Source organism: Macaca mulatta, chromosome 2 (genome assembly GCF_049350105.2).
Source record: "Macaca mulatta isolate MMU2019108-1 chromosome 2, T2T-MMU8v2.0, whole genome shotgun sequence".
Classification (NCBI taxonomy): domain Eukaryota; kingdom Metazoa; phylum Chordata; class Mammalia; order Primates; family Cercopithecidae; genus Macaca; species Macaca mulatta.
The window spans coordinates 44,554,411-44,568,472 of NC_133407.1; the positions used below are offsets into that span (position 1 = coordinate 44,554,411).

A 14,062-nucleotide genomic window follows, 5' to 3' on the forward strand; every position below is an offset into this window, starting at 1 on the left:
ATATGATTTAACACGAAGTGGCTAAAATAATTCTATAAATGATAAGGAGAAGATTTCAAGAGTATCAAGTCTTATTAAAACAGTAAAAATTATATACATACATATAGATATACACACACATTTCTGTTTATCTGAACCAGAGTACTATGATTCCTACGTGTGCTCCCACAATCATCTCTGATAAAAAATTTTGAAAATTAAATATCCTGTATAACAGCTTTAATGACATTATTACAGTTACTTTTACAGGCTAATGATTGAACAGTTAATCATGTTCCCTTGATTTTTGTGCTTGTTTTCTACCTTCCTATATTTAGCCAATATCTGCCTCAGCTGCTTACATTTTGAGTGAAATATGTCGAGATAAAAATGATGCTGTTTTGCCCCTTGTACGACTGCTGCTGCACCATGATAAACTTGTTCCTTTTGCCACTGCTGTGGCTGAATTAGACTTGAAGGATACACAGTAAGAGTTATATTTTATTAAATGTTAATTACATGTTGTTGAAATTGGACCTCAGTTTGACAGATTGTTTTTGTAGTCTGAATTTTTTTGTATTGATCAGACTTACTGTATAGTAGGCTGAAAAGAAGTACTTAACAAATAACAAAAGGCAGTTAAGCTATCAAATATTCACCTACCTTAAGGACAATTAATGAAGGATGTTTTTCTTTAACTCAGGAAATTTCGTTTGTTACTAATCTGCTTCTTAGTGTAATGACTCACGTGTCACAAGTAAAAACACCAGAGCAGAAGTGTTTTTTTCTTTGTTCATTATGTATCACCCTTATATGCATATGTATGACATTCTAAAAAACAATCAAGTGACTTCTCATTCACGTCATAGTCTAACACTGTTGTTTTTTTACACACACAGACATACATATACTCTACATTTTTGGTTCATAAACGTGATTTGCCTTTATATATATACATGTATGTGTGTATGTATATACGTGTATATGTATGTACGTGTGTATATATATGTGTATTGAGTTTTTTGTTTGTTTGTTTTTAAGATGGAGTCTCGCTTTTTCACCCAGGTTGGAGTGCAGTGGCATGATCTTGGCTCACTGAAGCTTCTGCCTCCTAGGTTCAAGTGATTCTCCTGCCTCAGCCTCCTGAGTAGCTGGGATTACAGGCACTCGCCACCACACCCAGCTAATTTTTGTATTTTTAGTAGAGATGGGGTTTCACCATGTTGGCCAGGCTAGTCTCACATTCCTGACTTCAAGTGATCCACCTGCTTCAACCCCGCAAAGTGCTGGGATTACAGACGTGAGCCATCACACCTGGCCATTATTTTTATATATTTTTGGTAAATTTGGAAAAACCTAATGGCAGCAAACTTTTAAATAAATGGTAAAAATTACTAAAATTGTAGGTCACTTATGCCTTCTAGTACGTCTTAATCTATTTCAACTCAATGCTTCTTTCGTAAGTTGGTCAAGTATGTTATATTATTGGTTTCACAATCTTTGTTTACTACATTTGGTTTCATCTATTTCTGTTTCAGAGATGCAAACACAATTTTTAGAGGAAATTCCTTGGCTACCCGATGTCTGGATGAGATGATGAAAATAGTGGGAGGGCACTACCTGAAAGTAACATTAAAACCTATTCTTGATGAGGTACAGAATATATCTCCAACAGTGATAGTTTGTGACCTCATGATAGTTGCTCTTTTATCAAGTGATCTGTTGATGGGAAGGGTTTATTCATTCATGTGTTCCTCAAAAAATAAGACTGAACACTTTAGAAGCAAATTATTTACTTTTCTATCAATGGATTTTTACTCAAAAGGCACAGTATAGTATAGTCTACATTATTTCTTTGTTACGGGATTTCTCTCTTAGCCGGAGTTCCAAATATATGACAAATACTTTTTGATATCGTGTTTTAAGAAAATTGCATATATTATCCCTGCATAGGGCGTTTTACACTTAAAATTTAAATTTCTATAATTACCTTTTATTATCAGAACCATAACAGTTTTTTCATTTTGTCAGATTACTTAGAAAAAATCATTAACTGCAAAATTTATTTTTCAGATATGTGACTCCTCAAAATCCTGTGAAATCGATCCTATTAAATTGAAAGAGGGAGATAATGTAGAAAATAATAAGGTAAGTCCTTGTTATATTGTTTATAATTGTGTTAAAATTGGTCTTAATGGTGTAACCTTTCTCCCACTTACATTATAATAAAGCCAGATAGAGGGAAGCAATGCTGTGTATTCTTTACATAAGCCTTTACTATTAGCAGCATTTCCTAGGATTAGTTTTTAGAATGTTATTTCCTCAGTGGTTTCACTTTTATTTTTGTTCTTGATTGTCTCTTTTTGTCTCTAGGAACGATAGTGAACTTAAGCTATAGCTAGTTACAAGCCCTGTTCTAGCCATTCCTTTGGGCTCAAACTGATCAGGCTAAGTGTCACAGTGACTTGATCAGTCATTACTTTCAGTGGCCTCTGAAAAAGCAATGATTGTGTTAGGGTCACACATTTTTATTGCAATGGATAATAGTGTCACAACGTCCTGTGCTTGTGTATCCGAGTTATTTTGTGATTTCCTTTTGGATCATTTTATTCCCTGTTGCTTCTTGTGAGGTTTATTCATAGATTCACCTCTTAACACCTAGCAAATCTAAATTTAACTTATTAAATTAAGTCAGTATATAAATTGTCCTTAAACCAAATGAGTTTGGAAAAGGGAAACAGTGCTTTAAAAAATGTTAGATAATGACTGTCTAATAAACCTCATTTTCTTACATTTTTCTTTCATGAAGGCTATTGAAGATGTGTGAACATCAAAATCTTGATGTTTCCCTTTTTAAATCCTGCAGGAGAATCTGCGCTACTACGTAGACAAGTTATTCAGTACAATTGTAAAATCAAGTATGAGCTGTCCCACTGTAATGTGTGATATCTTTTATTCTCTAAGGCAGATGGCTACTCAGAGATTTCCTAGTAAGTGCCTTGTTTTACTAAAACATGCCGTTTCTTTTTCTTTACTTTTTTGTAGATATTAATTACATGTTTGGTTTCTGCAAGATATTTAAGGTAGTTATTTATTTGTTTGTTTATTTTTGAGACAGAGTCTCGCTCTGTCACCCCAGCTGGAGTGCAGTGGTGCTATCTCGGCTCACTGCAACCTCCATCTCCCAGGTTCATGCCATTCTCCTGCCTCAGCCTCCCGAGTAGCTGGGACTACAGGCACCCGCCACCACGCCCGGCTAATTTTTTGTATTTTTAGTAGAGACGGGGTTTCACCGTGTTAGCCATGATGGTCTTGATCTCCTGACCTCGTGATCTGCCCACCTCGGCCTCCCAAAGTTCTGGGATTACAGGCGTGAGCCACTGCTCCTGGCCTAAGGTTTTTAAGTACAACCTTCTTTAGTTTTTCAAAATGATTCTAGCTTTCTCATAAGAAATCTGATTTTTCTTGAAATCTCAAAATACATATTCCATTTTATTTCAGTATAATGCAACTTTATACAAAGAGCAAATCAAAATCACCATTAAAGAAAGGCAAAAATTTAGAACTGTAACATTGTATAAGTAAGCATTTATACCAGATGCTTATGAGAGTTAAAAATACCTTTGTTATTTATACCAACTATCTTTTCCAGCTGCATGCATTCAGATAGTGAGAATCTTTAGTTCCATAAAATTGACTAGATTTGACAGTATGAGAATGCTAATAAGGTTTTGGTGGTGAGAGGTTTTTATAGAAATGGCCTTAGACATTAGAAACCTTTCTGTTGCAACATACATAGAGTTTTAAGGTACATGTATCAGTAACTGGCATATTTTAATTTTGAAAAAGTAGCTATGTCAAGGTTTTGCTTAGAAACTTTTCATTAAATTCAGAGTTACTGTCGCTGTTAATACTTAGAATTATTCACATTTTAATATATCTCTGATAAGTAAATAAACTAGCTATGGCTAGCTTTCCAGATCTGTCTATAATGGGGAGTGGTGGGTAGGAGGGTAGAATTAGGCAGGTACTTAAATTATCCGTCTTAACCAGCTGTGCAAAACTGTGAGTTTATTTCTGTAACCATCTGAAGAGATTTTGCAGTTTTATGTTCTTTTAAGTTTGTGCTCACCCTGTGCACACATGTATGCAGTTAATTGCCCTTCTGCTAAATTGACCCATTACTAAATTAGTGGGGCTGAGTTGTCTAACATGTAGATAAATTCATATCTAAATGTCTTTGCTAATTATAGTTGCAAATAAGTAAGTAAATCTAATCTTCATAACAAAAATAAGGGGAGCCAGAGGCACACGGAAAAGTGAAATGCTCATTGAAATTTTATTTTTAAATAGTTAGATCATGATAACCACATTGACTACTTAGTAACACACACAGTGTTAGTGTGTTAGCCTCCATTATCTCCTGTTGTCATCTTCACAAAACCACATGAGGTAGGTACTACTCCCATTAGGTGAGAAACAAAGGTTTAGAGAAGCTGAGTAACTTTACCAACGTCTATGGATGGCCAACAGGCAAGCAGGGCCTCAAACCTGGGCCTGGTCTACTCCAAACCACTTGCTGCCATTCACTATACTCTGTTTGGCCTTAAATCTGTTTTAGCTGTTTAATTCTTCTTTATATAAATGATCTTAAACACTTTTTGGATTTTTGTTTGTTTGTTTTTGTTTTGAGACCGAGTTTCACTCTTGTTGCCCAGGCTGGAGTGCAATGGCACAATCTCGGCTCACTGCAGCTCTGCCTCCTGGGTTCCCAGCCTCCCCAGTAGGTAGGATTACAGACATAGGCCTCCCCGCCTGACTAATTTTGTATTTTTAGTAGAAATGGGCTTTCTCCATGTTGGTCAGACTGGTCTCGAACTCCTGACCTCAGGTGATCCACCCGCTTCAGCCTCCCAAAGTGCTGGAATTACCGTGTCCAGCCAACACTTTATGTTTTTATATACATGCAGATGTATCTCCTTAGTTATGTTTTTGTTGACTTAACTATTAATATGGTCATCATATCCTCAGTAGACTATAGTAGTGACAGTTTTGTTGCCATAAGTGTTTCATATTCTGTTGTTTTTGTTGTTTTTACTACCCTAGAAGAATGGGGAAAGGAGAGGTAGGAGGGCAGGGCAGACAGCAGGTAAAAAGCAGATATTATTAAAGAATGACAAATTAAATGACTTGTTAATGGTTACCTACTGAATGACTTAGAAGAGTTAAAACTCGAACCAAACCTAAAGATTCTTTCCCTCGCCACCTGCTTCACCACCATCCGTCTGATTGTTGGGTAAAGTGTTGACTCCAGTCTGAAAGTTGTAGGTGAATGATCAAAGCCACCAGTAGTCTTCAGTTCATCTGCATTTTTATTTATGGACTATTGATAGCTTTTTTAAAGTAAACATTTCTGTCTAATTGTTTTTGTTGCATAACTTTTAATATTATCAAGATTCTGGGGAGGGAATTGAAACAAGAACCTAAAACTGAAAGTAGCCTTATATCGTACTCTTAAGGGATTCAGTGTTACCACTAGGTAGTGCTAGATACTACTTTTATTTTTGTCGTAATTTTAGCAGTCTCTTCTTGCAGGTGAGGAAAGAGGTATTTTTCAAATTAAAATATTTCTATAAACCTAACAGCTTTGTCTTTTTTCATATTATTTCTTCTTTTGGATTTTTTAATCATAGGGTGTTTTAATTTAGTCATAAACATCACTATCATTTCATCAACTCGGCTCTTACTAGACAAATTATGTTGCTCTCCTAGTTTACATGTCTTTTCTATATTTTTTAATTTATCATCTTTGTTTTTTAATTGTGTTTTTGTGCATGACATTTCACCATTTTTTTCCTGCAGATGACCCTCATGTTCAGTATTCTGCAGTGAGCAGCTTTGTATTTCTTCGTTTCTTTGCTGTAGCCGTAGTATCACCTCATACTTTTCATTTGCGACCTCATCATCCAGTAAGTGTTTGTTCTTCTGAAAGCTTTATTCCATTTTTTAATTTTTATTAAAATGAAGAAAAGATAAAATAAGTCAATTTCACTGGGCTGTATTTTCTTATAACTGATACTTAAATTTACTCAGAATTTTTCTTGGCCATTTCAGTCTTTCAAGTGAGACTGATAATCCTATTTTTTGTTGTTGTTAAAAGATGTTCTACAAGAGTGATAAAATGCTAATTATTGAAGGTTGGTGATGAGTACAAAGGGGATTTATTATATTTTTTCAGAAGGTTGGTGATGAGTACAAAGGGGATTTATTATATTTTTTCATATGCTACTGTGTGTGTTTATAAATTTCCATAAGATTTTTTTTTCATTAGTTACGGGTTTCATTTTGATAGGTATTTTATTTAAACAAAATCTGCCTTCCTGATTTATTAAAATAGTTTAATTTTGCAGATATTTTTAAATTTCACGGAAATTTGAAGAGGCTCTTTTCTCTAAGAAAGAAGGCTACAAGAGAAATTCCATTTAATTTAGAAACAGCATCTAAGATAGAAGATTTCAGTAGCAATGAAACTGACAGCATATAATTAGAAAATATTAAATGGCAGGTGAACTGGATAAGCATGAACAGTTAAAACAGAAAAAGAAACCAAGAATGCAGTATAGTGAAAGGTGTAGGAACTTTTATTGGAATATAACTTGTTAAATATATCAGTATTTTTACTTTTTATTTACCTGAGGTAATACTGTAAACATACGAGATTTAAAAATTTTTTAAGCATATAATCTTGTGTTCTGGAGTCCTATTTAATTACCAAAAATCTAAATCTCCACTGCATAGATTTACATGTTTATTTCTTAATTTTTAAAATTCTCTATTTTTGCTGTACTTCTGATTCCTTCTTATATGGTGTAATTTGGCTAATTCTTTAAGCTTTTATGTTCCAAATACTTTATAATCTTATCTAATTGCTCTTAGTTGCTGATTTGTATAACAAATAATAATAATAGCCCACATTTATTTAGTGCTTTGTACTAGGCCTTGTTCTAACTACTTTATGTTTTAACTTATTTGGTCCTCCTGGCAACCCTGTGAGGTAAATTCTGTTATCATCCACATGTGCAGATAAGGAAATCACAATAGAGTAACTTTTCCACGCTCACACAGCTGACAAATTATGATTTGATTTTACTCAGTTTGAACTGGATTTAACTGGTATTCAAATTCAGTCAGTCTTTATTGTCTGTAAGCTTAATCCTATCCCCTCCAACCTCTTAGACAGATGTTCAGGTACCTACAGTGTATCATTTCATGCTCAGTACTAGAGATGCAGTGATGAATAAGATACTCTTTGCCCTTAGGAAACTCACAGCCAAGAGGAGTTGCTCAATAGTGTAGGGAAAACACATGAGTTTTAGAGTTAAACCAAGTTCTGAATACCCATTTCTCCTCTCAACGACTACATGACATTGACACTCACTTAAGTTTGTGAGTACTGAATAGAACCATGTTGCAGTGGCAGCACCACGCCCTTTCTTGCCAAAGGATAAATGGTCTGTGAGTAGCCCCAGCAGAGAGTGGGCCAGTGTCCTTTTGTTCACAGGGCTGTCCATTCTGTGGCTTTGTTACTAAAGCTGCACAAAACTCTGAGGCAATGAAAGCGTGGTAGCAACATTCTGGACATAAACAGAACACCTACTTCTGAACTTGTGAGTCTGCCTTGTATTCATACTTGAATTTGCGCATTCCTGTAACAGATGTTGGTGGATACTTAGGTTGGTTCCATGACTTTGCTATTGTAAATAGTGCTGCAAGAAACGTGAGTGCAGGTGCCAGGACATCTTTAAGAATATTATTTTCTTCAAAGGCAGAGAATTGTGGGGACCTTTTATAGATATAATGAAATCCCAAATGTTACAGCTAAAATGTTTTCTGAGTAGCCTTAATTTAGGTGTGTTTCTATTTTATAAGTATATTATAATGATCATATTTCAGATATTCCTTCTTTTCCAGATTGCCTTATATTCTGGTCATCTCTTCCCCTTCACATTCATTGCCTATTTTCAATGTGGGGGTGGGGGAGATACTAAAATATTAAGGAATGTGAGCCAAAAATTGAACTAAAGCTTTTCTGTATCTAAATTTTTCTTGGTATATCTTCAGATGCAAGATATTGTTTGCTTGAATCCTTAAAACAAATAAAAATGGTCTGTGTTTTGATAGAAACTTACACAAATGTATAGATTGGTGAAAATTCAGCAGGGTATACATTTAAGATCTATTCATTTTGGCATATGTAAATTATATCTCAATTTAAAAAAAAAATGAAGGAGCAAAGATTTCTGAGGGAGCACCGTTTAGTCAATTTTATATATTACTATATATTACTTCTTTCAGATAGACAGGCCTGAAAAACCTCTTGGATAATAGACCCAAATAATCACCCTCTGGTAAGATCAAAAAGAACTAGGTGACTTCACATTTCCTAAGCTGAATTTAGGTCTTTGCTTCCATGGTGAAAAGAGTTAATTGCAAAAGCCGTTTAAAGTATTGAATATGTTTAGAGGTGAGCTGAGCACAGAAAATTTGTAACACCTAAAACTGCCATTTTAAGTTATAAGGTAGTAAAGTAGATGCCTTTGACATTCCAGAAGTGAATATATTTGTCAGGTAATCCAAGGTGCCATACTGTATGAAACAACTTACATATAACATTGATAAAATTATGGCTTTGGCCTGTAATCCCAGCACTTTGAGAAGCCAAGGCGGGCAGATCACCTGAGGTCAGGAGTTTGAGACCAGCCTGGCCAACAGGGCAAAATCCTGTCTCTACTAAAAATACAAAAATTATCCAAGCGTGGTGGCAGGCACCTGTAATCCCAGCTACTTAGGAGGCTGAGACAGGAGAATTGCTTGAACCCAGGAGGTGGAGGTTACAGTGAGCTGAGGTTACACCACTACACTCCAGCCTGGGCAACAGAGCGAGACTCCATCTCAGAAAAAGAAAAAAAAAAAAAAAATATATATATATATATATATGACTTTTAAAAGTACCACATCTTTAATAATTACTTTGGGAAGAATTGTTAATTATATATGGCTTCTTTAGTCTCTTAATTCCTTAGGCCGGTGAATTGTACCCAGCCTTAGCTAGATTTTAACTGTGTGTGGTTTGAACATTTTTGAGTCATTGTTTTACAGCAATGTAGTCCATTTACTCTATTCTGCTTTTTTATACAAATTATTTTCTTGAAAACTTAATGGTAGTTTTGGTCTTTTTTACATTCTTTAGGATGCACAGACAATTAGAACATTAACTCTCATCTCAAAAACTATACAAACTTTGGGAAGCTGGGGGAGTCTGTCCAAAAGCAAGGTAAGTCCTTACATCTTTTATTTTGTTTTTACACTTCTAAATGTTGTTACATCCTATGATCCTTTCTCCTTGACTTACCTTCTTCCAAATTAAAAACTATACACATACACACACACACACACACACACACACACACACACACACACACACACAGACACAGTAGCTGTCTTTTAAGTAGATACTCTCTTAGTCACCTGTTAAAGAGGACAGTTTCAGAAGCTGGGCATGGTGACTTGTGTCTTTAATTCCAGGAAGCTGAAGCGGGAAACTCACTTGAGGCCAGGAGTTCAAGGCTGCAGTGCACAATGATGGCACCTGTGAATAGCCATTGCACTCCAGTCCCAGCAACTTAGCAAGACCCTGTCTCTAGAAAATTAAAAAAAAAAATTTTTTTTTAATAGTTTAATGAGAACATTAAAAAAAAATGCAGTTTCATGAAAACTGCTAAATAAGGCAAAGAGAGCCTAGTAAGGAAGTGCAGGACAGTCTGTCTATCTGCCTGCTTGTGCCATAATCACATGACAGCTTTGAAAGAAGTCTTCCACTCCAAGCCCTGAATTCTGAAAATATATAATTGAGTCCTTTTAGGCCTTAATCCTCAGCTTAAAAATATAGTCTGTTCTATTCTTAATTCTCTAACACATATAAACCCTGTGTTTGTTTTTTCTTAGTCAAGTTTCAAAGAGACATTCATGTGTGAATTTTTCAAAATGTTTCAAGAAGAAGGATATATTATGGCAGTTAAAAAGGTATGATTATTTTATTCTGGAATTAATATTTATTTCATATAGCATAGGGGAAATAACATTTTATATATATTATATCAATCCCCAGTTTAAATAATGTTTAAACTGTTCATCAAAAAGGCTTCCTTTTTATTTTTTCTTCTTATACAGGGCTGTGCTTTTCAGCTTTGAAAATACCTAAATAAGTTTAACAACTACTACTATTACCAGTGCCTTAGAAACACAAATTACAGATGTCTAGGGTTAGAATTTCTCAAAGTGACACTATTGGCATTTGGGGCCAGATAATTCTTGATTCTGAGGAGCTGGCTTGTGCGTTTCAGGATATTTAGTAGCATCCCTGGCCTCTACCCCTTACATGCAATAAGTATGCCTCCTGTTTTGACAGCCAAACATGCCTCCAGGTATTGCCAAATGTTCCTTGAGGGACAGAATTGCCTCTGGTTGAGAACCTCTGGTCTCTGGGGGTAACGGCTTTGTATGGTGCCTGATGTAGAGTGGGCACTTAATTGCCCTAGTAAAAAATATATACATTATTGAACATTTAATGAACAATATAAATTCATGGTAGTAACCTGAGGAAAGTTACTACAAATGTACAAAAGCCTATAGTATATAATATCCAAACACAAGTCCTGCAGCATACAAAAATCACTTCACTTAAAAGTTGAGAACGTTTTGAAAGGATATTTTTTATTTATTTATTTATTTATTTTTGTTGTTGTTGAGACGGAGTCTCACTCTGTCGCCCAGGCTGGAGTGCAGTGGCACGATCAGCTCACTGCAAGCTCCGCCTCCCAGGTTCACGCCATTCTCCTGCCTCAGCCTCCCGAGTAGCTGGGACTACAGGCGCCGCCACCTCGCCCGGCTAATGATTTTTGTATTTTTAGTAGAGACAAGGTTTCACTGTGTTAGCCAGGATTGTCTCGATCTCCTGACCTCGTGATCCGCCCGTCTCGGCCTCCCAAAGTGCTGGGATTACAGGCTTGAGCCACCGCGCCCGGCCTGAAAGGATCTTTAATTTCTTGAGTCTTGAGTCCTGAATCATCTAAACAAAATATAGCATTATTGTAAAATGCTGAAAATTTATAAAGAAAAGTTAACCTTTGAAGTACTCTATCCCATATAGTCTAGAAGTTAAGAATTAAAAAATAAGGAGAGAAATGAATTATATCTAAACTGGGCCTGAAGAAAGTACTGTATTTTATGTATCACACTCTTAACTTAATGAATCCAAATTAACAAAGCCAAATGTTAAAGACTTCATTCAGTTTCTGTAGCATAACTAGCAGTTGGTTGCCAGAGTATTTATTTTGTTGAGGTATACATTTGGGCCTTTTTTTATACTTAGGATTCTTACAGAGACTTAGTAAGTAAAAAATGATGATTTAAAAAATTAAAGTCCATTGCAATATTTTTCATCTAGAATAGTGCCTGTTTAACCAAAAATTTTTTAGACAAACCATTGAAGGCTTTTGAGGAGAAAGTCTTTCAAAAGAATAGGCAAAGAAAAAGCTGCCCTTTTATTTTTAGGACATTGTTGAAACATTTGTGACACTGTAGGCAGACTTTTATTGGCAAGATTATGATGTACTGTCTTTTGTTTGAGGGTTGTTTTTCCATGTTTTGTGACCAAGGCTATGGTAGTATCTGATTTTTTTTCCCCTGATATAATCAGAATGTGTAGAGTTGATAATGTCAGTGGAGAAAGGATTTAAGGGTACCAGGAGTTTAGTCTGTTCCTGATCTGCCCTGAGTCACCCACTCACATTCTAATGGACTATCGCCATAGTATGCCTCTGTCTCAGATTTGGTTCTAAATCCCTAAGCTGACATAGGGTACTTTGCCCTAATATCCTAGTTTCCTTTATTATTTAGTAGTTACAACAAGATATGTGCAGTGCTATAAATTGTAAAAGCTTGTGAAGCTCAATTTCTCATTTTATATTGGCACTCTGACTAGTGACATTTACTATTGATGCAGAAGAAAATAAGAGTATAACTCTGAATCATATGCTATTCCCTGCAGAGTTTAGAAAGGATAACCTGGATAGTTCTATAGACAAGGTGACCATATAATTTGATGTCTAAACCAGAACACTTTTAAGAGTGAAAAATACTGTTAGTGATTATTCTGGAATGATAGGAATGGCCCTGATGGGGATGGTCCTGAGCAAACTGGGACCTATAGTCACCCTGCCTATAGTCCATCTTAATTACTGGGTTTTCTTTCACTTTATATCTCTGTATTTACCCCATAGTTCCTAAATAAAGTATTGGCTGGGCACAGTGGCTCACACCTGTAATCCTAGCACTTTGGGAGGCCGAAGTGGGCGGATCACCTGAGGTTGGGAGTTGGAGACCAGCCTGGCTAACGTGGTGAAACCCCGTTTCTACTAAAAATACAAAAAATTAGCCAGGCCTGGTGGCACATGCCTGTAATCCCAGCTACTGGGGAGGCTGAGGCAGGAGAATTGCTTGAATCTGGGAGGTAGAGGTTGCAGTAAGCCGAGATCATGCCATTGCACTCCAGCTTGGGCAACAAGAGCGAAACGCTATCTCAAAAAAATAAAATAAACTATTATAAATAATATTTGCTAACAAATCAGTGACTTCAGGTATATATTAAGAAATAAAGCATTCACATAACTCAAATTCCATTAGTGGATGGTCCATCTGGGAGAACTGATGCTATGGTAGGGTGCTTCTTCAGTTCCCTTGGATACTTGTACCCACATTACCCATATATAATGCAAAAAGAACTCTGTTCTTGTTCTTTCACTTACCAGTATTTTCTCCCAGCAAGCAGAAGTAAACATTCCATTTGAAAACTCCTTAAGTCTGAGCTCTGCCGGGCAATCATCAGCCAGTCTTAGGAGAAAATGACTGTGTCTACAAATTCTACTTTAGAATAGGCACTGGAGCCTCAATATTATCCTTATTGGAATGTGGTTTGTTTTTGTTTAAGTCCTAAGCAGAACAACGTAGAAAAGTATAAAGGAAAAAGCAAAGAAATACAAACCCTCTCTGAGTTTCTGAGTTTGTAATACCCACCTAATGAACTAAACAAATTGATAGCTCATTTAGGAGGCAAAATAGGATTCTTTAAGAACAAGAATTGTTCCTCAAAATCAAGGTAATGGTAGATTAAAAAAAAAAAAGAAAGAAAAAGAAAAGAATTGTTCCATCCAGGCGTGCATGGTGGTTCACGCCTGTAATCCCAGCACTTTGAGAGGTGGAGGCAGGCAGATCACAAGGTCAGGAGTTCGAGACCAGCCTGGCCAATATGGTAAAACCCTGTCTCTACTAAAAATACAAAAATTAGCCAGGCATGGTGGTGGGCGCCTGTAGTCCCAGTTACCTGGGAGGCTGAGGCAGGAGAATCGCTTGAACCTGAGAGGTGGAGGTTGCAGTGAGCCAAGATCACACCATTGCATTCCTGCCTGGGTGACGGAACAAGACTCCATCTCAAAAGAAAGAAGAGAAAAGAAAAAGGAATTGTTCCTTGAAGTGCTAATTTCCCTTTCCCATGAAGAGACAACCAAATACTAAAAAGCTTTTAACCAGTCAAGGTAGCATATTTGTGAAGTTAAATGTTCTTCACTGGCTGACCTGGTAAAGATGGATACTATAAATTTTCTTGAGTCACCACATTCCCACATTCTCCATGGAAAGTTTATAAATGGTGATTAGATTTCCAGATTATCCCAGATAACCTGTTTACACTTCAGTCATGACTGTGAAATACCATCTTTCAGAGTTAAAATCAGTTATATATAGTAGAAGTTGGCAAACTTTTCTGTAAAGGGACAGTGAGAAAATATTTTAGGCTTTGCGGATCACATAAGGTCTCTGCCACTTAGTCTTTGTTTTCACAACGCTTTCACAATCCTAAATGTAACCCTGATTGTTACATTTAGAAATGTAATAGTTACAGGTTGAGTATCCTCTATCAAAAATGCTTGATAAAGTGTTTTGGATTTTGGATTTTTTCAAATTTTGA

The 14,062-nt window shown here is 36.0% G+C and overlaps 1 protein-coding gene across 2 annotated transcripts in view; it reads left to right on the plus strand.

Annotated features, from left to right (window-relative positions):
* Nucleotides 1-14,062, plus strand: part of RASA2 (RAS p21 protein activator 2) — a 124,633-nt gene that overhangs the window by 79,369 nt on the left and 31,202 nt on the right. For both annotated transcript variants that reach the window (XM_001112747.5, XM_015131999.3), the window contains exons 11-17: nucleotides 318-466; nucleotides 1,518-1,632; nucleotides 2,053-2,127; nucleotides 2,846-2,969; nucleotides 5,842-5,948; nucleotides 9,230-9,313; nucleotides 9,985-10,062. In XM_001112747.5, the coding sequence (XP_001112747.2) occupies nucleotides 318-466; nucleotides 1,518-1,632; nucleotides 2,053-2,127; nucleotides 2,846-2,969; nucleotides 5,842-5,948; nucleotides 9,230-9,313; nucleotides 9,985-10,062 (732 nt within the window). The remainder of the gene's footprint in view (nucleotides 1-317; nucleotides 467-1,517; nucleotides 1,633-2,052; nucleotides 2,128-2,845; nucleotides 2,970-5,841; nucleotides 5,949-9,229; nucleotides 9,314-9,984; nucleotides 10,063-14,062) is intronic.